Genomic DNA, 23593 nt, shown 5'->3' on the forward strand with positions numbered 1-23593 from the left:
CCACCCATGTAAATGAGGCCTAAAAGAGTTCTCTTATGCAAAACAATGTACTAACAGCAAGGGGCACTCTTGTATTCTGGTAATAGAGACCATCATGTCTTCCACCTCGTAACTGCATGTATAGTATATCACACACAGCCATACTGTATAAACAATAAAAGAAGTCTTACAGCGCACTAATATTTTAGAACCCATTCATCATTTTTCTCTTCACAACGTGAGAGCTCCTGAATAGACTAAATAATTTACAGGGACAAGTTCAACAAAAGAAAAAAAGTAATCCTATTTTCAACAATCACTTCACAAAAAATGTATATTTAAAAACTGTAAACAATTCAAAAAATTTAATACAATCTTACAAGCATTTTTTTCAGCATATTAAAAGATATTTCCATATATAATTACGACAGTTAACTTACCGGACAGCCTTCTGGGAATCGGTCTGTGGTGCACTTTAGAAAGTCTGGCCAGCCCCTCTCACGCTCTACAATGGCACAGGGGCTACGTGTAGCCTGACACAGACCTTGACTTGGAAGCTCTACCTTGCCGCCTTCACACTTTGGCATGTACACAGCACACAGGAGTGGCTGTATGGCCTCCCAGCAGCGCGGGGCATTCCGTAAGCCTAACACAAAAGAAAAAAACATGAGTTCTTTGTGAGACTGGAAGAACAAATTGATCCACAGACACTGTACTTTCTGTAGTTGGAACAAAAGCAAAATTTCATAGGGCACATCTGTAAAGAAGATGGTGGATGAGGAGATGACCGCCAGTAGTTTGTGGTGGAATGGAGACATGCACTGGGCAGCACTTCTAATAGTATGAAGCAGAGTCTGGGTGAAGGAGAGAAGAGACAAGAAGGCGCCTCTAAGTGCAATAAGTCCAAATAGGCTTTAATAAGTATGGTTAAAAACACTTACATAGTTAGTCTGGCTGAAAAAAGACAAAAGTCCATCCAGTTCAACCATTAAAAAAAGTTATAATCCTATACCCACAGTTGATCCAGAGGAAAGCAAAAAAAAACAGCAAAGCATGATCCAATTTGCTCCTGCAGGGGACAAAAATTCCTTCCTCATCCCCCGAGAGGCAATCGGATATTCCCTGGATCAACTTTACCTATGTTAGTATCCAGTTATATTCTGTGTATACTACACTTTCAGGATGGAAGAAATAACAGGCTTATAAAAGGTTTGTCAATGTGCGAGGCTCTTTCCACTGTATAGCAACCCGTTGTGCCGGCCAGCAGCTGCATGGGGAGCTCAGGGTGAGGTGCCAAGATGGCCGCCACTCTTCCGGGAATGTTATTCACTTACCCTGTCAGTGGCCATAAAGTTATGGCTGATCAGTATATACACTATATTGCCAAAAGTATTGGGACACCTGCCTTTACACGCACATGAAATTTAATGGCATCCCAGTCTTAGTCCGTAGGGTTTAATATTGAGTTGGCCCACCCTTTGCAGCTATAACAGCTTGAACTCTTCTGGGAAGACTGTCTATAAGGTTTAGGAATGTGCCTATGGGAATGTTTGACCATTCTTCCAGAAGCGCATTTGTGGGGTCAGGCACTGATGTCGGACGAGAAGGCCTGGCTCGCAGTCTCCACTCTAATTCATCCCAAAGTGTTCTATCAGGTTGAGGTCAGGACTCCGTGCATGCCAGTCAACTTCTTTCACCCCAAATGTCTTGGTATGCTGACCCCTTAAGAGTTCCCTTCATTGGAACTTAGGGGCCAAGCCCAACCCCTGCAAAACATCCCCACACCATAATCCCCCCTCCACCAAACTTTACACTTGGCACAATACAGTCAGGCAAGTACCATTCTCCTGGCATGCCCCCATACCTAGACACATCCATGGGATTGCCAGACAGAGAAGCATGATTTGTCACTCCAGAGAACACGTCTCCACTGCTCTAGAGACCAGTGGTGACATGCTTTACACCACTGCATCTGACACTATGCATTGCACTTGGTGTAAGGCTTGGATGCACCTGCTTGGCCATAGAAACCCATTCCATGAAGCTCTCTGCGCACTGTTGTACTAATCTGAAGGCCACATGAAGTTTGGAGGTCTATAGCTATTGACTCTGTAGAGAGTTGGTGACTTCTGCGCACTGTGCTCTTCAGTATGCGCTGACCCCGCTTTGTCATTTTACGTGTTCTACCACTTGGTGGCTGAGTTGCTGTTTTTCCCAGTTGCTCACACTTTGTTATAATACCACTAACAGTTGAGCGTGGAATATTTAGTAGCAAGGAAATTTCACGGATGGACTTGCACAGGTGACAACCTATCACTACCATGCTTGAATTCACTGAGCTCCTGAGAGCGACCCATTCTTTCACAAATGTTTGTACAAGCAGTCTGCATGTCTAGGTGCTTGATTACACCTGTGGCCATGGAGGTGATTGGAACACCTGAATCCAATGATTTGGAGGGCTGGCCCAATACTTTTGGCAATATAGTGTGTGTGTATATATATACTGTATGTATATATATATATCTTTTTAATAAAGGTAGGTAAGATACATATAAATTGCTGAGGATATCCCACAAATGTCAGAAGTTACAGGGAAGGTTATGATAGGTCATGTTTGCAATAATACGTTTCAGTTGAATTTACTTTGAAGTGTAAATCATAGTCATGTTTTACTGACATTTATTCGTTCAAAAACAAGTGATGTGGAACAATTTGCACCTAATCCTTAACACCATCCTAAATTCTGAATAGACATTATTTTTTTCCAAATGTGACATCATCATCAAACTATATATTTTACAGACCAGTAATGTACATTTGTGCTGTAAACCTAAAGTGCAGCAATATCACAGATTTGGGTAACTGCAGAATCATTTGCCATATGAGTAATCCTGAAATGTTTCCATTATATACTTCACAGCTGTGAATGGACTTACATCTGGTTGTTACAACAATCTTATCTATTTTATTTTGATGCATGGAATGTTAGGAAATTGTGGACACATGACGGCAAGAGCAGGGAGGTCTTTAGCTGTATATTCTTATCATTTTCAGTATTAATACATCACCCTCTTCCCCTATAAATACACAAATAATGAAAACAGTTTGTTATATCAACTATAAAGACATTTGGTACCTGTGTGTTTCTCTTGCCCTGTGGAGTTCATTGTTCTACATAGAAGCTATTTTAGTTTAGTACTTCTGCCGAGGTGTGTGTTGGCGTCTGAGCACATAGCCGGAATGCAAACAAAAAGCTGTCTGCAAACATATCAGCGGTGCCACTCTATGGATACACAAAACGCTGGTAATAATGGGTCTGATAAACAGTATTTTGGGACTCTTGGAACAAATGACACAGATGTGGCCTTGTGTCAGAAAATACAACTGTCTATCTTCCCAGATTCTTCCTTTTGAGGTTACAAGAGTAACAAAATAAAGATTGATTGATGGATTGGTGCAGTATGTCTTACATGGGTTTTTATTTAGCACACTTTTGACAGGCAGGGGTTGATTTACTAAAGGCAAATAGGATGTTCACTTTCCAAGTGAAGTTGCACTTTGCAAGAGAATTTGTCCCAGAGCTTATAGATTGTGGTGAAATTTCACTTTTCAAAGAATCCCTAATCAGGAACAAGAGCACTAATATAACATGATTTTTGCCTGAGTGGATGATGGACGTCAGCAGAGATTCACCGCATTCATTAAGCTCTAGGACAAATTCCCTTGCAAAGTGAACTGTCTATTTGCCTTTAGTAAATCAACCCAGTTTGTTAAGAATCTTCCTACAATACAACAGAGTTCATTCTAAATAAATTACAGGGCATATTAAAGCAGCTTTGTGAAAACTGAAATATTTGACAGTGATTGTGATTGGCTGTTGCTGGTATAACAAGCGTTTTATGCTAAAGATTTTAAAAAATCAGCTCTAGCATGTTATTTTTAATAACACCTCAGCATATAAATGTGCAAATATCAGACAAATACTAGATCACCCGACTAAATGTGATAAATTTAACTTAAACACACACATTCTACTGACAATTTTAATGAAAAGAAAATGTATTGCATTTAAATGTAAGTCCATACTACAAATACTAGCTGGTAAATGTAGTGTAATGTAATATATACAGTATATATATATATATATATATATATATATATATATACACACTTATACACACAAACATACAGTAAATCTGTATATTTCATGTATGAATTTTTATTTACAAACCCAAAGTGACAAGGGTCTTCAGAAATCCCTACAATGTCTATCCCAAAATCTGAATCATATGTAGATATCTTTTAAAGCGGAGTTCCACCTAAAAAAAAAAACAAAAGTCAGCAGCTACAAAAACTGTAGCTGCTGACTTTTAAAATACAGCCACTTACCTATCCCTCGGTCCAGTCGTGACCTCACCACCGCTGGTTTCACTGGTCATCTTCTCTCCCTGGCGCCGTCATCTTCAGTGTGGGCACCCGGCTGTGACAGCTTGCGGCTTCACAGCCAGGTGCCCACTGGGCATGCACGAGAAGCGCTGTGTTTCTGGGAACTGTCACGTGACCCAGAAGAGTATGGGGAGGGAGAGGGAAAGGACAACTTCTGCTTCTGATCGCCTAGGTGATCACAGCGGTAGTGGGAGTAGGTACCTGTCAAATTCAGGTACCCACTCCCCCCCGCTACCCAAAGGTGCCAATCCGTAATAGGGAGCGGGGGACAAAGGCTTAAAGTGGAACTTCCCCTTTTGGGTAGAGCTGTGCTTTAAAGAGACTCTGACGCTTTGCCCATTCAGGGTAAAATGGCAGGTTATTTTTATTATACAGGATTTATTTAGTGTGAACAGATTGCACAAAACTTTACAAAATAAAAGGGAGACAGTACAGTTAGATCCAATTCAATACAAGAGGGATCAGATGACCTTGCTAGTGAGAGCTTACAAGCTTAAAGAATGCCTTAAAAATGCTGATATTAACCTGCACTGAGCTCCTCTGACATCATCCCTCAATGAATGTGCTGGTCAGATAGACCCATTTGACAAAAGTAGTGGTGCACCAAATTGAAAATTCTGGTGCCAAAACCGAAAATTCAGGAGGCACTTGGCTGAAAACCAAAACTGAAATGGACAGTTTTTAAAAATTTATATTTTTTCAAACTCAATTTTTTTGGAAAAAGATACACTTTAATGATTAAAAAACAAAAAAAACCACAATATATACCCCAATTTTTGTAAAGTATGAAAGATGATGTTACGCCGAGTAAATAGATACCTAACATGTCCTGCTTTAAAATTTCACATGCTCGTGTAATGTCGCCAAACTACAGTACTTAAAAATCTCAATGGGTGATGCTTTCAAAATTTCTACAGGTTACCAAGTTACAGAGGAGGTCTAGTGCTAGAATTATTGCTCTTGCTCTGACGTTCACGTGGGATACCTCACAGGGGCATTTTAAACATTTTTTTTAAAATTACTTTTTTTTTACACTGTTCCATTACTTTTTTTTTTTAATCACTTTTATCCCTATCACAAGGAATACAAACATCCCTTGTGATACAAATAAGCAGCGACAGGTCCTCTGTATGGAGAGATATGGAGTCAATAAAACCCCACATCTCTCCTCTACAATATAAAGCATTGATCTAGTGCTTTGAAAAAAAAAAAAAAAAAAGGCCTTGTGTAGAAGGTGCCGGAATCGGAAGTGACATAGTGACGTCGCTCCGGTCCTCCAAGGGCATAGAGATGAGTGGAGGCCATCTTTCCTTCACTGATCTCTATGCCCAGCGCTGGTATTGTTGGATGGGTTCTCAGGTAAGGTTGAGAACCACGGGGCGGCGGCAGGGCAGGCAGTGGGGTTATTTTTGGCACCTGTATCAGTGCTTATTTTCATACTGGCCAAAGGCCGATAGGGGTGTTTTTGGCTGAAACATTTTGGCCACAGAAATTTCGGTGCATCCCTAGTCAAAAACCTAAATTATGCAGTCATTGAGTTTGTCCTGCTCTTGTGTCCTTTGTCACATTTTTCATTATCTTCAATCAAGTACACCAAATAAGAGTGCATAAAACAAGGTGCACATCTCCTTTTTACCCCTTTACCCTGACCTAACCATAACCACCCTTCCCCTCCATAGATGTATACTTACATCAATCTGACAGTTGTCACCTCTGTTTATTTACATCAGTGCTGGTCAAATTTCTGCATCAAAATAATCTGAATAAGGTGCCCGTTTATGACACAGAGAATTGCTGCGATTCTGAGGATCACAGTTATTCTCTGGTCATTCACAGTTTATGACACTCAGGAGATCAGCGGAGAACATGTTCAGCCCTTCACTGGAGATCTGTATTCTCCCTCCAGATTCCCCAGCTCAGAGCTGGAGAATCAGAGGAGCCACAAACTAAGCAGAGATAATTTACCTCTGCTTAGTAAACTGATTTTTTTACTGTAATCTCATGAGATTATAGTAAAATCAGCCGTTTTCCAGCATTTGTAGACCGTTTTCCAGCGTTTGTAGATCGTTCTCCCTTGGAACTGATCTACACCGCTTCATAAAAGGCATTCACAGGAAAACTGTGTTCTCCCAGAATGCCGAAGAACTGAGCAGCGATCTATTACCGCTGGTTCATAAACGGACACCTACGTCCTAATACAGAGAGTAGTGTAAGGATGGCTTCATGGATATGAGTTGTAGTATCAAACTTTACTGCAATGCACAACACAGAAACAACCTTTGTATTGCAGTGCCATTGTTTTGGAGAATAGCACCACAATGCAACTTGTCATCTCAATACAACACACAGATGGGAACCATATGTGTGTTCTCATGAATTTGAATAAAAAAGAGTCCTTTCATATTCATACATTACTGTAACGCACGATACTTTTTGCTGTGCATTAAGATGTATTTTATTTTGAATGACACCATGGGACAGTATGAAATTCTAAATCATTGTCTTATTATGCTCATCTTGACACTATCACATTCATGTTATATCTATAATCTGTTAACTCTCTCCAAAGTCATAACCTTTGCTCCAACACACCCCTAAAGCCCTGTCAGAAGAAACTTACAGATCAAAAATGTCACGTCCTGTACTATTAGGGCTGCTTTACACCAGATACGGTGGGACTGCATTGGGAAGCTATTCCAGCACAGTCACATGGACGGTGGCAAAATGCCTTCTCTCCTACGTGCTTCGCAGTGGTGTGTGGGCACAATGCAGTGCAGCACGCAGAGAGGCAATCCACGTGCACCGCACGGCCGGCAATTGAACTTTATGAAAAATCTTTTGTTTAAAAGAAAAAGGAAACAGTGCAATCGGCCAAGCTCAACGCATCATCACTTCTGAGCTCTGCTAGATTGCACTGCACACCAACTGCTCAAATGCAATGCAGTTGCAGATGGTGTCTGCCGGAACTACGTCACTGCGCACCTACGCATTGCGTCACGCTCAACACGTGACTTCCTCAGGGTTCAGAGTTAGGTGTGCGGTGATGTAGTTCCAGTGGACACCATCTTGGTATACCCAAATACATGCAGATTACACCCATAGCATGTGGTGTGAATGCCTTTGTATATCTGCTACCAAGTGAGTGGGAATTTGGCGTTTTTTTCTACTATACACATAAAATAAATAGTGTTACACTATGGAGGATCTTTCTTCTTCTTTTATGTCATTAATGTGATCCATGTGAGTGAGTTGGCTGTATTGCGGTACCTATCTCTGGAGGCGAACCTGTGATGTTTAGGAGCCACCATTGATGGGGGTTGCAAAGCGCTGCGCAAACTGTTGGCGCTATATAAATCCTGTATAATAATAATTTTCTTTGGATATTATCTATTGAGGAGTTACTGCCTGTGAAGGATCCTGGTGTGATCCGAAAGGAGCGTTGGCCCAGTGGGTCGCGGTAAGGAGGTGAGGTGGCAATCTAGCCATTTAAGGATTCATATCGGCTTGTATACAAAGGCACCGTATCACCTGCATGTCCTTGAATATTGGATCACCTCTTGCAGATTTGCATTTTTTGGACGTTTTTTATAATTCACATCTTTATATGTATATTGGATCGCCTCTTGCAGATTTGCACTTTTTTGGGATGTTCTTTTATAATTCACATTTTTATATGTATATTTCATTATACAGTTTTTTCTATATATGGATTGTTGAGATTTAAAATTTTTAGGGTGCTGTTTTATATGTGAATGTTGTATACTGGATTCTGAGCACTTATCACTTTATTCAGGATTTATGCCCATTTTAGGGATACACTGTTTATTGCACTTGGATCTATGTTTCTTTAATCCCAATTAGGGATTAGGGGGTTTTATTTTGATTATTCACAATTTATTGGGTCCAATTTGGACCAATTTGTTTTATTCACGTTTCTTCACGTCATTTGTGTCACGTGGGAGTGTGTCATACATAGATCCCTGGAGGATCAGATCACTTTTTGTATTTATTATGTATACACGTATTTGATTTATATTTATATATATATGTGTATTTTTGTTGATATGTTTATTATAGATAGAGCGCTACACCAATTTATTTCATTTTAGAATGTACCGCTTTGAGCACAGAAATACTGACATAATCAGACCTCTAGGGAGGTTACAGGAACAGTGTAAACATCATTATCCTGTAGTGCACCACTCAAGAACCCAGTACTATGTGAGTGTGCTTTTATTGATAGTTTCATAAATGTTTGCATGCCTAAGGAAAACACTATGGTGATTCAATCTTTCATTTTGTTTACCTCTGGAATTTTACCATAGGTGACACTGAAAGGCTTATTATTACAGGTACTTATATAGTGCTGTCAATTTATATAGTGCTTTACATATATATTGTACATTCACATCAGCCCCTAACCCTCAAGGGGTGTACAATCTAAGGTCCCTAACTTACATTCATACTAGGGCCAATTTAGACAGAATCCAATTAACCTACCAGCATGTCTTTGGAGTGTAGGAGGAAACTGGAGTACCTGGAGGAAACCCACGCAGGCGCAGGGAGAACATGCAAACTCCATGCAGGTGGTGCCATGGTTGGGATTCAAACCAATGACCCTAGTGCTAACCATTTAGTCACTGTGCTGCCCATTGATTTTAATTAAGGATCAGAGAGAGTGTATGTGGCATTTGAAGAAACATCCAGATTTAGTAGGATTAGTGATATCCATCCAGGCTATATTATCGCTTTAAAAGGGAATGCGCACCCTGACATAGTTTATATACTGTAGGTCTAAGCATCAGGTGAGCAGATTGTGGTGGTGGAGTATATCACGTGGTGAACATGTTGTACAAGATTGATGAAAAGCACAAGATTGCTATACATACACAAGGAATTGGAACTGTTTATAACCTCAAAAGATTTACATGAGGGACTTGTTTGCTTTTTATGGTCACGCATTTATGTATGTGCTTATATGTTTGAGGTTTGCTATTTGTGTGATGTGTGTGGAACACCTGTAGATCTAGCGACAGCAGTGGCACAAAAAGAGGATCACAGGGTGGGAGGATTTTTGGAGTGATTTATATACTTTTTATTTTTTTTCATTGCTTCATTACTGGCAATTTTTTTACAATTTTTTTCGCACAAATAGACATTTCTTTTAGTGGTATTTGATCACCACCGGGTTTTTTAAATTTCTTTTTTTTTTGGGGCGTTCAAGTCAAACCGGGACTATTGAGTTTATATAATAAAAGAACAAATTTCATGGAGTGGAATATGCATTTATGTTTCACCATACTCCCCTGCTACAATTTTACAATTGTCCCAGCGTTTGACAACAAAAAAACAGCGCAAACAAAAATCTCCAAATATAAAATATATGAGTGAACAAACAATAAATCAAATGTCCATATAAATAAAAGTCCTTATTCCCAGTGAGATGAATGTGTAAATTATTCAAGATATGCTTCCACCTTCCACCACGTGATAAATAATATCAACCGCACTCACCAGATAAAGATGAGTAATGAGCCTTATAGGATATAAGGGATCCTATACCCCCTCCAAAAAGATCAAATCTTCTTTTCCACCCTGAATGGATATATTGCTCGCCTCCACCTTACTCCTCCATGAGCTCCTGCAGTTCTCCCCAAAAAAATGTCTTCCGCCAAGAAACGAGCTCACACATGCGGAAGACATTTTTTTGGGGAGAACTGCAGGAGCTCATGGAGGAGTAAGGTGGAGGCGAGCAATATATCCATTCAGGGTGGAAAAGAAGATTTGATCTTTTTGGAGGGGGTATAAGATCCCTTATATCCTATAAGGCTCATTAATCACCTTTATATGGTGAGTGCGATTGATATTATTTATCACGTGGTGGAAGGTGGAAGCATATCTTGAATAATTTACACATTCATCTCACTGGGAATAAGGACTTTTATTTATATGGACATTTGATTTATTGTTTGTTCACTCATATATTGTATATTTGGAGGTTTTTGTTTGCGCTGTTTTTTTGTTGTCATTTATTAGTGTTTTTCACTGTTGCACAGCTGCATACTCACTTGGTATTTATCTTTGTGCGCTGGGATATATTTTTTGTTTGTTTATCCCAGCGTTTAACTAATGACTGGAAAGCGTTGGCATAGAAAGATTTATCAATATGCCTGAACCATCCTAGGACAGCTTCCTCACTTCGTCATCAATGCTGAAGTGCTGACCTCCGAGGAACTGTTTTAGGGGTCCAAACAGATGGAAATCACTCGAAGCGAGGTCCAGGCTCTTAGGGGGATGTGGCAATACCTCCCAGCCGAGTTGCTGTAATGCGCAGTGTGGTGACCAGTATGAGCCTGTGTGTTGTCCTGGAGAAACAGTGATCAAACCAGGCCGCTTCTTCCACAGACGCGTATGCACATCACTCAGAACACAACAGTAATATTCACTGCTGATAGTGGCGCAACGGAGTGGAAAATTCACATGAATTATGTCACGTTTGTCCCGAAAACACTTGTCATCACTTTACCTGCAGACACAATTGTTCCTAATTTTTTTTTGGTGGTGGTGAGTCTGCATGCTTCCACTGCTTTGATGCTCATTTTGATCCTGGAGTGAAATGATGTGCCTAGGTTTCGTCACAAGTAATGATGCGTTCTAGAAAATCCTGGCCTTCCCTGTCAAAACGCTATTACAACGCAGTTTACACCATTCAAATGTCTTACTGTGGCTGAGTGTCTCATCACCATACTCTGCTTGAAGTCTTCTGTAGATATCTGTGGGTTTTACGCCTTCGTTCACAAGAAACTTCATCACCACACACTGTTCCATACGTGCACTAACACTGTTGTCTGACATCTTGATTAATGGTCTCCGGACTGGTCCGTGACATGTGCGTCGCCTATCAGTAATAGGACACACTTGCCACTTACTACTGCATGTAATACTGTCATGCTAGCATCCCTTGTTATACCTGTAAAATTAAAAGTCTCGGTTTGACTTGAACGCCCCTCATATAAACAAAACGGTCCAAAAATAAGAAAAAAAACAAAAAACAAAAAAAAAACCCCTTTTTTTCCATTTCTACTTTACTTTCTGTTATAAAACATATCCAATTAAAAAAAAAATCTAATTTCTTCATAAATTTAGGCTAAAATGTATTCTGCGACATGTGTTTGATAAAAGAAAAATCACAATAAGTGTATATTGATTGGTTTGTGTGAAAGTCATAGAGTCGACAAACTTTTTTTTATACTAGTAATGGCGGTGATCAGTGACTTACAGTGGGCCTTTGATAGTGTGGCGGGCAATCTAACAGTAACTGACACTGGGTGAGAGGTAGACTAATTGACACTGACATCACCACTAATACAGTAATCAGTGATAATATTATACACTGTCACTGTACTAATGACACTGGCTGGAGAGGGCTTAACATCTTAGGGTGATCAAGCGGTTAAGTGTGTGCATAACAAGTGTTAATGTGTGTAATATGTGTTGTTTTTAACTAAAAATCTGTTGGTTCCTTCTTCCTGCTTTGCAGAGAAATGAAACACACAGATTGTTCCCTCTGTATAGAGCCCTATGTGTTTGGCAACACAGGGCTCTGTGATGTGATTGGACACAGGAGATCAGCAGGTCTCAGACATGAATCATTGGCTGACAACTGTGTCCAATCACAGCAGAAGTCGGCTGGGGAGGGGCACACGCGCCCTGAACCTACAAAAAGATGCTATCAGGTACGTGATTGGCCCTGTACGAGCCACCTACCTGCAGTAAAATGATTGCGGATGGTCGGCAAGTGGTTAAAGTAACACTAAACAATATCTTTATTCTCTTAAAATAATCCATACACATCCACTATATACTGCAGGCTAGGTTCACACTTGTGCAACTCACGTTCTGTGGGTAGCACAGTCTATTCATTTTAATGGGCTGCCCTATTCACAGAAATGCATTTTGCTTGCAGTTCAGGGACGCTCAGGATTTTTAAATGTTCCTGAACCTAGCCTTAATGGCCCCGTAATTTGTTTTTCATTAAATTGTTTTTCTACCTGCTTGTAGCATCCTCCATGAGCTCCTGAACCTTTACTTTCCCCCTCACTTCCAATTATTTGGAACAAGCAGCACACGTTAATTGTGATCATGTTCACTTCTCTATACACACTACAAATCCCATAGTCCCTACTCCATCGTGGAAGTGGGCAATTGAGGGTGGCTATGTTCCGTCATACACTGGGACCATGGAGAATGAACGTAACCACTCTCTAATTAGAAGTCGCATACAGCAACAAAATAAAGGAGAAATAAAAGGTACTCCTTTGAGATAACAGAATTCCAGCACAGGCCTATCCCCTCCGAACATCTATGCTGACTAAACTGTAAAACAGATGCATGTACTTTTTTAAGCCTGCTCTGGTCTGGTCAGCTGACACAGGGGGGATCACGTGACCAGGCTCCCACTGGTTTACTTTAGGCCCCATTCACGCCTGAGTATTTTGCCGCACAAAGCTCAGGGATAAAAAATCAATATTACTCTAAGGAGATGGTTCGCATCTCCACTCCAAGTCGCCTGATGCAAAACGCCTGAAGCTCAAAAAATTCTTGGAGCTACTTTTGTAGCTCCATTCAGGCAGATTGATGCATTTTTGGCGTACTTTTTATTCCTAATTACATGGAAACATGCACATTGCGTGTTTTCATGCTCTTTTGCATGTTTTGTCGCGCGACCAAGAGTGGTTCTGCTGGCATGGCAAAACATGGGAACATTTGATGTCACAGATGAAATTTTTCTCTATTGGCTAATACAAAAACGCCAGAGCTCTAAAAGGCTGAAAACGCCTGAACAAATCGCGCACAAATGTTTGCAAATGCACATAAAAACACGCAACAAAACACAGAAAAATGTTATGCTAAGATGTGAATGGAGCCTAAAACCTAAAATGGAGCTGGGTTGAGATTACATGCATTTGGGACTTGTCAATCTAATGCAGGCCATAGATGGGTTGTATATTGGCCGAATTTTCGTCCTCATGAAAAATCGGCCAATAATCATGCCATTAGTGGGACCAGCCCGTCGGCCGTTTTTCGCGGATCTCCTCATTTATTTTTATCGGTTATGCTGGAAAATCCGTGAAAAACGGCTGATTTTTCGTGGACATGGGTTGCAACATCAACAACGGGGCCGACCGATTTTTCATTTATCGGCTGAAAATTCAGCCAATAAACGGCCTGTCTGTATAGGGATAAAAATGATCCTTACTACATCCTACATCATAGTAATGTATTATAATTAAATAAGAGTATTTAAATGAATTAATACATATATATATTAAGGTTTATTTATTATTCATGGCTATTATTGCTATCATATATCAGTAAGTGAATGCATTCTGCAGTTGAAATGGCTTCTGCTACTACCAAAGGCTTGTAAGAGATATTTTATGTAAGATTATGTAAGTTGTAAAAACTGGCGAGTAATGATGAATGTTTGATAAAATGTCTCGATAAGATATCCCGAAGTGTAAAAGGCAAATATTCTGGAGTGTAACTGATAAGCATAGAGGTGGGCAACAAGCCATAAAAAACCTTATAAAAGTATGGACTGTCACATATCTAATCAGAGCATCTGATTGGCAGGCCATGGGTGCTCTCATATAATTGTATTATCGCTAATAAACATATAATTCGGAGCTCACGTCTGCAAAGTTGTTCATTTCAGGTGAAAGCCGTGAAATCCCTAATCACGTCTATGGCCTGCCTAATTCACAACAGATAATACATTCCAAGACATATAAACATGAAAATGAATTGATAACATATCATGCTGGCCACAAACGTAGTGGTCTGATAGTTTATTATGATCATTCTGATGAAAGTAATCAGAAACTGATTGCAGTGAATGAACGGTCCAATGGAGAAAGAGAATGGTCGGTCTTTGTGGAAAAGCAACTTTAATTCATCCAGACTGATCTTTTATTTCTTGGATCAAACTGATGAACATTTGAGGCAATCAAACCTAGGATCTATCATTTATCATTATGTGTATGGCCACAGAATCAGACTATCAATACACAGAGAGCTCGTCATCCACTCGAAACAGCATGGATGGAGGAATCTCCCGTCAGCTACTGTACTGTGACTGCCAGCACCTGCAGCTGTCAGAACACCTGGACAGTGACTGCATCTGACTGAATACGATGAATGTTCAACTGACAATTTTCCATCCGGCTCCTTTACGCCTGGGTTCAGATATGTGCAGTATTCACACCTATGCTATCCGATTTTGCACATCGCACCGTGTTTTGAGAACCGCTTTTGGGGTGTTGTTAACTTAACATACACACCCCGCAACGGTTCACATGAATGGGGTGCGATTCTGATGCGGTGCGGAATTCACACTGAAAACGCTGCGAATTCTGCACCGCATCAGTGTGAACCAGGGCTATAAGAAGCCAAAAGTCATTTAAGTGCCAATAGGGCACAGATTTTGCAGTACACCTCATTGAAAATTATGTTATAACTAAAGGCAAAACTTTTCTTTTTTCAGTTTTGGGTGGAGTTGCGGCTCTGTGTGTGTGAATGGACATGAAGTGCCGTGGCTTGGGAGCACGCCGGTTTGGGTGACCCCATAGCAAGCTGCTTACTATGGGGGCACTCGACAGGAGGGAGAAGCCAGGAGCGCCAGCGGGTGACCTGAGAAGAGGAGGATCCAGGCTAAACCACTGAACAGAGCAGGTAAGTATAGACATGTTTGTTATTTAAAAAAAAACACTTTAAATTCTTGTATTCAAAACCTTTTACACTACAAATATGGAGGTTTCCATTGTTTACCTTTCCTTGTGAAAATGTTAGTAGCCTGGCTGTCATGGCTCGACCTCTCACTTCAATATTTTGAATCTTTCACTTGAAACAAGTATCCTGGATGACTTTTCTGGGAAAGTATAGAGGGCAAAAGGCCAGCATCAACAACAAGCATCAGGTATTGGGGGTAGTGTAGCCATCTGTGGTTCATCATGTGTGGCTCTGAAGTTTGACTTTGCCTGGGTTCACATATATGCGGTACGGTATATCGCATACGATTCGCACAGGAACCTCGCTGCATGCCTGTGCAAATCACATGCAGTTTGTGTGTGGTGTGATTGGAGCCATACATTTTGTATGTCTCTATTCGCACCACACCCGCACCAAAAAACGTGCAGGACCCTATTTTGGGTCCGCACTAGAATCGGATCACATAGATATTCACACCTATGCGATCCGAATCTGCACATCACACCGCGTTTCGTGGAGCGCTTTTGGGGTGTTGTTAACTTAACATGCACACCATGCAGCAGTTCGCATGAACGGGGTGCGATTCAGATGCGGTGCAGAATTTGCACAGAAAACACTGCGAATTCTGCACCGCATCAGTGTGAACCAGGGCTTAAAGTAAAACTTTTTAGTTTTGAATAGAGTGAAGAGGGATTAGAACACCTGTTAGATTTTTATTGTGGGCTGTGGCCCCGTTAAAGAGGTTCATCCTTGCTAGTTTTTATCAAATTCCCAAACACTGAGATGTTCCCAGAACACTAATCGAGGGGAAATCTTCCAATGGGGACACTAGTTCTGGTAACAGCCATGGACTCCCTTCCTTCACTTCCTGTTTTGGCTATGTGACAGGAAGTGAAGGAAAATCTCCTCAATGGGACCCAGATGGCAAAAAAACCCCCCAAAAAACCTAACATCCCTCCCATACTTAAAGTGGTTGTAAACTCTTACGTATTCCCAGTGAAGTGACTGGCCTCAGGTGATACAAAGAGATGAAAATCCTCCAATTTTTGATACAAAGAGATCAAAATCATCCTACTTATGTTGCAACTGTTTATCTACAGCCTTCTCTTCTCTACAGTCCAGAATTTATAAAGTTTGCCTGAGTTTTCAAAAAACAGGGGGCAGGGAGCGGTAATTACACACTGCAGAGCTCAGTAAAGAGAGCTCTGAGAGTTGATTGGAAGGGAAGGGACACCCCACTTTGCACAGCACACAGGACAAAAGCTGAAGCTGTCAATCACAGGCTGCGTGCTGGAGCTCTCTCGCTGCTACCTTTTTTCTCCTGGTGTCAGGAAAACTAGTTGGAAGTGATTTATGCTGATAAGAGGGGAAAAAAGTAGCAGACAGAAATGAAACTTAGTGCTCTCAACTGAGACAAGTACACACTATAGAGGGATATGCTTTGTTCATATTTCATGTCTGAGGTTTACAACCACTTTAACCCCCCCAAAAAAAAAAAGTTTGTCTTTAGCTCTTTAAGTGCAAGAAAAAAAAAACAATCCTTGTCTGTCTTCTTCTTAATAGAAGAAAGCAGGCAGTAAAAGCAGCATTTAAAATGAAAAGTCCAGCACTTCAAGTGAAGCTATCTTGTCATTTGTTACCCCAAGCCTATACTGAGATACAATTAAATTACAAGCAAATTAAAGATTTATTTATTTTTGATTGCTAGCAACTGAAAGTGTTGACTTTTATTAGTGATGTGAAATGCTAAAATGATGCACTACGTTGTATATTTCTCCCAGGCCTGAAAAGGTTCTTCAATGGAGTCAAGTAACTCAGACAAGTATTGTGGTGCACCAAACACAAGAAACACTCCAGGACTGGCAATAGATCACCACTATTATTTTGTTAGGCCCCATTCACTATGATGTTGAGCATTTTTGCCATGTCAGGCATTTTTTGAGCTGATGATCAAGCATTTGTGTGCATTTTGTCATGCACTTGAAACTTTTTTTTTTAGCCAATGGAAAGTAGTTACTATGCAAGAAAACACATATTATACATTCCCTTTAAGAGCTTGCTCACACCAGTCGCTGCATTGCAACGCAGAGTGTGGTCTGGCTGAGATCAGCGCACTGTTTCCTGTTTTTTTTTTTTTTTAATTAAATTTATTGAAATGTCACACAGATATTTCATGAAGTTCAATTGCTGGCTGCGTACTGCTCTGCACTGAAAAAAAAAGACTGCACGCAGTACTCTTTTATTCAGTGTGCACCACTGCAACACAGTGGTGTGACCCAGGCAGATAGAAAGACAAGGCAGTTTGCCATGTCATGCAGTGGGACTGTGTTGGAATAGCCACCCAACACAGTCCCACCTCATGTGGTGTGAAGGAACCCTCAAGTCTATTGGGGCTCTGCCCTTAAAGAAGTTCATGCACTTTTTTGAGCAATGCGCTACAAGTGACACTATTCTCAGGTGTGAACAAGCACCATGGAATATAATTCAAATGCTAGTGTTGGGATTTGTTGGGATGTTCAATTTTTTGGGACAAATTTTGATCCATGTATGGCCATTCCTGCTTGACAGAAATTGATCTAACAATCAACTTCTGTCAAATGGGAATGTCAGAAAACCTTTGTTGATCAGCAGCTGCTGATCAGTGTAGCCTAACATCAGTGGAGTCCAGAATACAATGGCTTAGTGGGGAGGAATCCTCCCTGCTTCTGTGGATGGGGGAATCCTTATTTTTTTTCAATCAGCCTGCTTGTTGATTAAAAAACAAAGGGAAACATCTATGGCCAACTTTCCTATGCAATAAAAACCATACATGCAATTCAGATTTAACGATTATGGTAGCTTAGTTAGTGGACAGTCAGTATCTTTAATAGTTACATAAATATTCTAAAGAAAAACATCAAGATCCAAACAATTTCTTACTAAGGTATATACAGGGTTTACTTACTGATCCCTACATCAAATATAAAACGATTGATATATCTAATATCTATATATAAATAAAAGATGATTTCCTAAAAGTAACCAAATTAGGATTCACATGCAATCAGCAAACGCCATGATCTCTCCTACTACTCAGTGCATTGAATGCAACATTACTCCTAATAGGGAAGATTTTGTTGAAAAGAGAAACTAAAGTGACTTTTGGAACAGAAAGACATTCTGGATTTATGTCTTCGTAATGTAGTTTGGAAGTTTCAGTCGCATTTCCTTTGTGTTACATTCATTTTCCTTATTTTTCTGCTGTAAAGAACTTCCCTCTTATGTAGGCCTTAGAAACTTGTAGGCCACAGGCACTGAGCTCACAACTACCTAGTAGAAAATCTGATTCCGACAGTGATGTAACATAGTGAGATCTCCTTACTGAACAGATTACAATGTAGCAAACAACAGACAACGCACGCTTCTGCAGCAAACTAATGACAATAATAATGATTTATTATTATTATTAAAGAGACACTAAACTCTGGTTAAAGAAACCCTATTCATGTACAGTATATATTCCTAACTCAAAAAGTACCTTCTATTGCTCTCAGCCTCCTCCAAATCTCCAGATTCCCCCTTTTTTGCTGTTGCTTTAATCTGACTTCTGGTTAGAGGGTGTCTATATTCGATCTCCGTGGTCCCACTGTAAGGCCCCTTTCACACAAATGGACCGATGGGGTCTACCTGTCTGTTTTTCAGCAGACCCCATCGGTCCATCCACAGACTTCTATGGACTGGTGGGTGTCCGCGGACAATAGCCCGCTGACACCCGATCCGATCCTGTACGCCAAAAACAGGCGGATGGGGATCAGTTCCCCATTTGTCCAGCTGATCAGATCAGATGACAATTGGGTGGAAATGGATAGGTGGTCCATTTCCATCTGACCGTCCCATTGAAATCAGCGGGTAGTGTCTGTGTCCGCTCTGCAGAGACCTGTTATCTGCCTGCTCAGCAGGGATCAGCAGAGAGATCCCCCTCTGAGCAGGCAGCTCACGCTGACAGATCCACCCTGTCTTAAAGGGCCTATGTAGGAATGAAGCCATCCTCTTTTGCTCACTCTTGAAATGGTCGAGGGACTATGCGGTTTGTTGTGTGCATATAGCCATGCACCTGACCACAACTATCGTGTACTGCTTGTTTCAAACAAACAGAAAAGGGAAAGGGAGAGGTTTGGGAGCCCACAGAGGATGTAAAAAGGAGGCAGAAAATATAGATTACAGGGCCATTACATAGTGGATGTGTACAGATTATTTTTGGAGAAGGATATCATGTAGCGTCACTTTCTTGCCTAACAAGCTGCTACATACTGTATATCTGACACATTTTACTTTTTTTGAAAGTTTTCACAATTTGCAGAGAATGGCCGCTTTAATTATCCAATCATATGCCAGAACAAATTCTGATTTCTCTTTATTTGACACATGATTGGATGATTGGGTGTTGGAAATGTCTATAGCTCATGCACACAGTCAGATATGGTTCTGTAACATAAATATGTTGTATTTCACCACGGAGCCCCCCAAGTGATGCATACAGCTGCCCATAGAAGTCAATGGCTATACACGCATATCAGTACTTGCATGGACACGCATATGCGTATTAGCGTACGCAGGTAGTCTGTGTCCAGAGCTGTACGCCAGTGTGCAGGTGCGTATTTTTTGGGAATGTACTTGCCTATACATACATATAGCTGTGTAAAGCCATTGACTTCTAGACAGCTGTATGCAGTATGTGTGGGCTACCTGGTGGGATAATATGCTGAAATGTACATTATACAGCCAGGTACGGCTGTGTTCATGAGCCCTTACCGCAGGGCTTGAAATTTCCACTCACCTGCTCGCCAATGGCGAGTGGAAATTATGGTGGGGGTGAGTGTGTCCCCCAGGGCCGTCTTGCTGAGCAGGCTCGGAGCTCAGGCCAGATCTGTCATTGGCACTGGGAGCCGTCAGACTGCTCAATAGCTGAGAGCAGTGAAAGCAAAGCTTGTGTGCTGTGCTCTCTGCCTCCCCCCTAGAGTGCAGTACAGGGCTCTGTGAGTGAACAACGAAGTACAGCAACTTTTTATGGGGGGGGGTGTATGCGGGCGTGTGTGTATGTGTAGATGTGTGTGTGTTTGTGTGTGTCTGTGTATGCATGTACATGTGTCTGTGTGTATGTACATGTGTGTATCTGTACATGTGTCTGCGTGTATGTACATGTATATGTCTGTACATGTGTCTGTGTGTGTGTACATGTGTCTGTGTGTGTGCATGTACGTGTGTATGTACGTACATGTGTCTGTGTATGTATGTAAATGTGTCTGTGTGTGTGTATTTCTGTATTTGTACATGTGTCTGTGTGTATGCGTGTCTATACGTGCCTGTGTGTGTATACATGTGTCTGTATGTGTGTACATGTGTGTTTCTGTGCGTGTGTACATGTTTCTGTGTGTGTATGTGTGTGTGTGAATGTTCATGTCTGTATGTGTGTACAGGTGTCTCTGTTTGTGTGTGTTTGTTGGTGGCGAGTAACTCTTAAGGCCTGGCTAGTAGCTCAGGACTTGAAATTTTAAGCCCTGCCTTACCGCATCCACTAAGCTGAACTGTCACTTTGTTCATTCTCTGCTCCTTTGGTCAATCAGCCCTATAAAGATGATAAAGGCCTCATGCACACAGAATGTTTTAATTGACACTTTTAGAGGTGTTTTACATTTTTTCTGCCTCGACATGTCCCTCAATGTTAGCCAATATGTCCACGCACACATGGGTATGTCTAGGCGTTTAGGGGCAGAAAAAAAATGTCCAAGTGCTTAATGCGCCTAAGTGCGTTTGCAAACCGTGGTTTAGGCTTCATGCACACTAGCGTTTTTTTAAGCTACTAGAAGCTGTTATTAGCATTTTTTTCTGCTTCTTGACGATACTCTTATCCTATGTGTTCATGCACACTACTTAAGTCTAGGTTCACACCTATGCAGGTTTGATGCGTTTCTGCATTGCATTTTGCTTTGCGTTTTTGATTCATTTTGCTGGGGTTCTTTTTCCTTTTTTGTTTGTTTTTGTTGTTGCTAGGCAGATTTTAAATGCAAAATGCATCAAAAACACGGAAAAAATGCAGCAAGAACACAATACATGCGTTTCTGCAGCGTTTCCACTGAATTCTATATAACCAAAAATGCAACGTTTTGCTCTCATAAAAGTCCCTGATCCTTTCCAAAAAAACCACACTGGGTGAAAACACAGAGATGTGAACCTGTCCCATAGAAAATCATGTTAAATGGACTGTACTGCGTATCTGCAAAACGCTGCAGAAAACTCTTAGGTGTGAACTTGGGGTTAGGCTATTGCCATTTTTTTGAGCTTCAGTGTCTAGGAGCATAGAAGTTTTTTGGAGCGTTTTTCCAGTAGGAAAAACGCTAAACGCTACTAAAACATTCCAAACAGCTTTTTTCTACATGTACTGTAAAAACGCTAATAAAACGCTAACGCTACTAAAAAAACGCTATTACCAGTGTTTTTTATCCAGCGTTTTTTTTAGCTTAAAAAAAACCCCCGCTAGTGAGCATGGAGCCTTAGGTGAGTTTTTAACGCTGCTTTTTTCTCCCCTGGAGCATAGGCATCCAGAGGAGGAAATAAAATGTCCTGTGTGCATAGAGAGAAATGCTGTAAGCTGAAACTTGCTGCTCCAACTAAAATAACAACAAATAATAATAAACAATGTTACAAATGACAAGGTTTCCTATGTTTCTTTCACTATAACAAACACAACAGAAAACAAAACATAACTCCAAAGACATGCTGGTAGGTGACTTGGCTCCTGTCTAAATTGGCCCTTGTATGTATGAATGTGAGTTAGGGACCTTAGATTGTACGCCCCTTGAGGGTTAGGGACTGATGTGAATGTACAATATATATCTAAAGCACGGCGTACATTGATGGAGCTATATAAATACCTGAAATAAATAAATAACACATGTAAAAGAAAACACAGGGTTTAGTTTATACAGATATGCTGGACTTAGTTTTGTGGATCCCCAGCCCACCCAAAGCCCAGGTAGTGAATGGGCCCCCACATTTGGATCTCTATAAGCCCCAGATACATACCAGACCACAGCAGGAGTTTATCATGAACTTCTTCCTGGGAGAGGGAGTCCTCAGCCAGGGCAGTGGAGGTGAAGGCATAGGGCAGAGTAGATCCCAGGCAGATGTTGAATTTGAGGGATTCACAAGTGGTGCTCTTCTTGCACCTATCCATGTAAAGGGATTCATTGAAGTGAATCTCTCCAGAGGCAGACATGAAGAAGCTGGTCAGCAGCATCCAGGAGATCCCCAGCCCCATGGAGGAGGACATGTTTAGGAGAAGGCAGAGGGAGGAGGATTTGGGCAGGAAGACTATCCTCCAGATGAACACAAAGCAGAAATGGCCCCAAAGTGCACACAGCTTTGTCTCAGTGGGATGGGGACAGTCTTCCTCCCTCCATCACAGTCCCTCCAAGGACTCACAATCCACAGGGAAGTCCTGCTGTGTTCCCCGAGCTCCAGGCATACAATGGCAGACAACTGGGGACTTTTCTCTCCCAGAAAACTTGCAGGAAAGGGATTTGTAGAGAGGAGTGGAAGAATGTAATGTGATCCAGGCTCTGGGATGGCAGACTCCCCTCCTCCTCCTTCCCTCCTCTCCCAGCCCCAATCTGGCTTCACACTTCGGAAAGTGTCCCCTTTCACTCCTCAGACACAACAGGCTCCGGGGGTCACCTCTCCCAGGACAGATGATGGCCCCCCAGCCCACCTCTAGGAGAAGCAGCGATCCCGCTGGCTGCCGATCCTTCAATTGTCTTGATGAAGGCGCCCTATGCAGTGGCTGAGGGGGAAGCGCTCCCCGGCACAAAGAAGGGGCATGTTCCCCCCTACAAGGCTGCCTGTCCTGGAATCCTACAAGTGGATCTCCTCGCTGAGTGATCTGATGAGCTGGGATCCTAATACTCGGTCGTCTTCTTAAAGGAGCCGATGGAATGTCTCTGCTGGAAGGAACAGGAGAAAAAAAAAAAAAAAGTTTCCCATTTGCCCTCCCCAAAATGTGAGACAAGGAGAAGGGTGGTGATTGGCAGGACAATGTGCTGATCACAGCATCATCACTGCAGTCCTGGCTGGGGGAGTCCTGCTGGGACATCACATGGGGAAGAGTTTGGTCATCTGGAGTGCCAACTATTCACAACTCTTTATATACTACAAAGCCTTTTCCAGGCTTGGGAAAGTGTGGAGGCTGCCATTGATGACTAGACATGTGCAAAACAAAAAAAATAGTTTTGTTTCAATGCGAAATCTACATTTCGTGTAGTTGGATTCGTTCAATTCGTTTTCAGGATTCGTTTCCATAATTCGAATTCAATTGGAAAACATTACGTCCAAATTCGAAAAGTTGTTCACATTCTAAATTGGT

At 41.3% G+C, this 23593-nt stretch overlaps 1 protein-coding gene across 1 annotated transcript in view; it reads right to left on the reverse strand.

Moving 5' to 3' along the window:
- Positions 1-23193, reverse strand: part of SMO (smoothened, frizzled class receptor) — a 65689-nt gene extending 42496 nt beyond the window's left edge. The window contains exons 1-2 of the mRNA XM_089676937.1: positions 22258-23193; positions 420-625 (exon numbers count right to left, since the gene is read on the reverse strand). Coding sequence (XP_089533063.1) covers positions 420-625; positions 22258-22504 — 453 coding nt within the window. The 5' untranslated portion in view covers positions 22505-23193. The remainder of the gene's footprint in view (positions 1-419; positions 626-22257) is intronic.
- Between the last annotated feature and the right edge of the window lie 400 nt (positions 23194-23593).

The sequence above is a fragment of the Staurois parvus genome, unplaced genomic scaffold (assembly GCF_062004578.1).
Source record: "Staurois parvus isolate SC_StPar_1 unplaced genomic scaffold, SC_StPar_1.0 ptg000175l, whole genome shotgun sequence".
NCBI classification, from domain to species: domain Eukaryota; kingdom Metazoa; phylum Chordata; class Amphibia; order Anura; family Ranidae; genus Staurois; species Staurois parvus.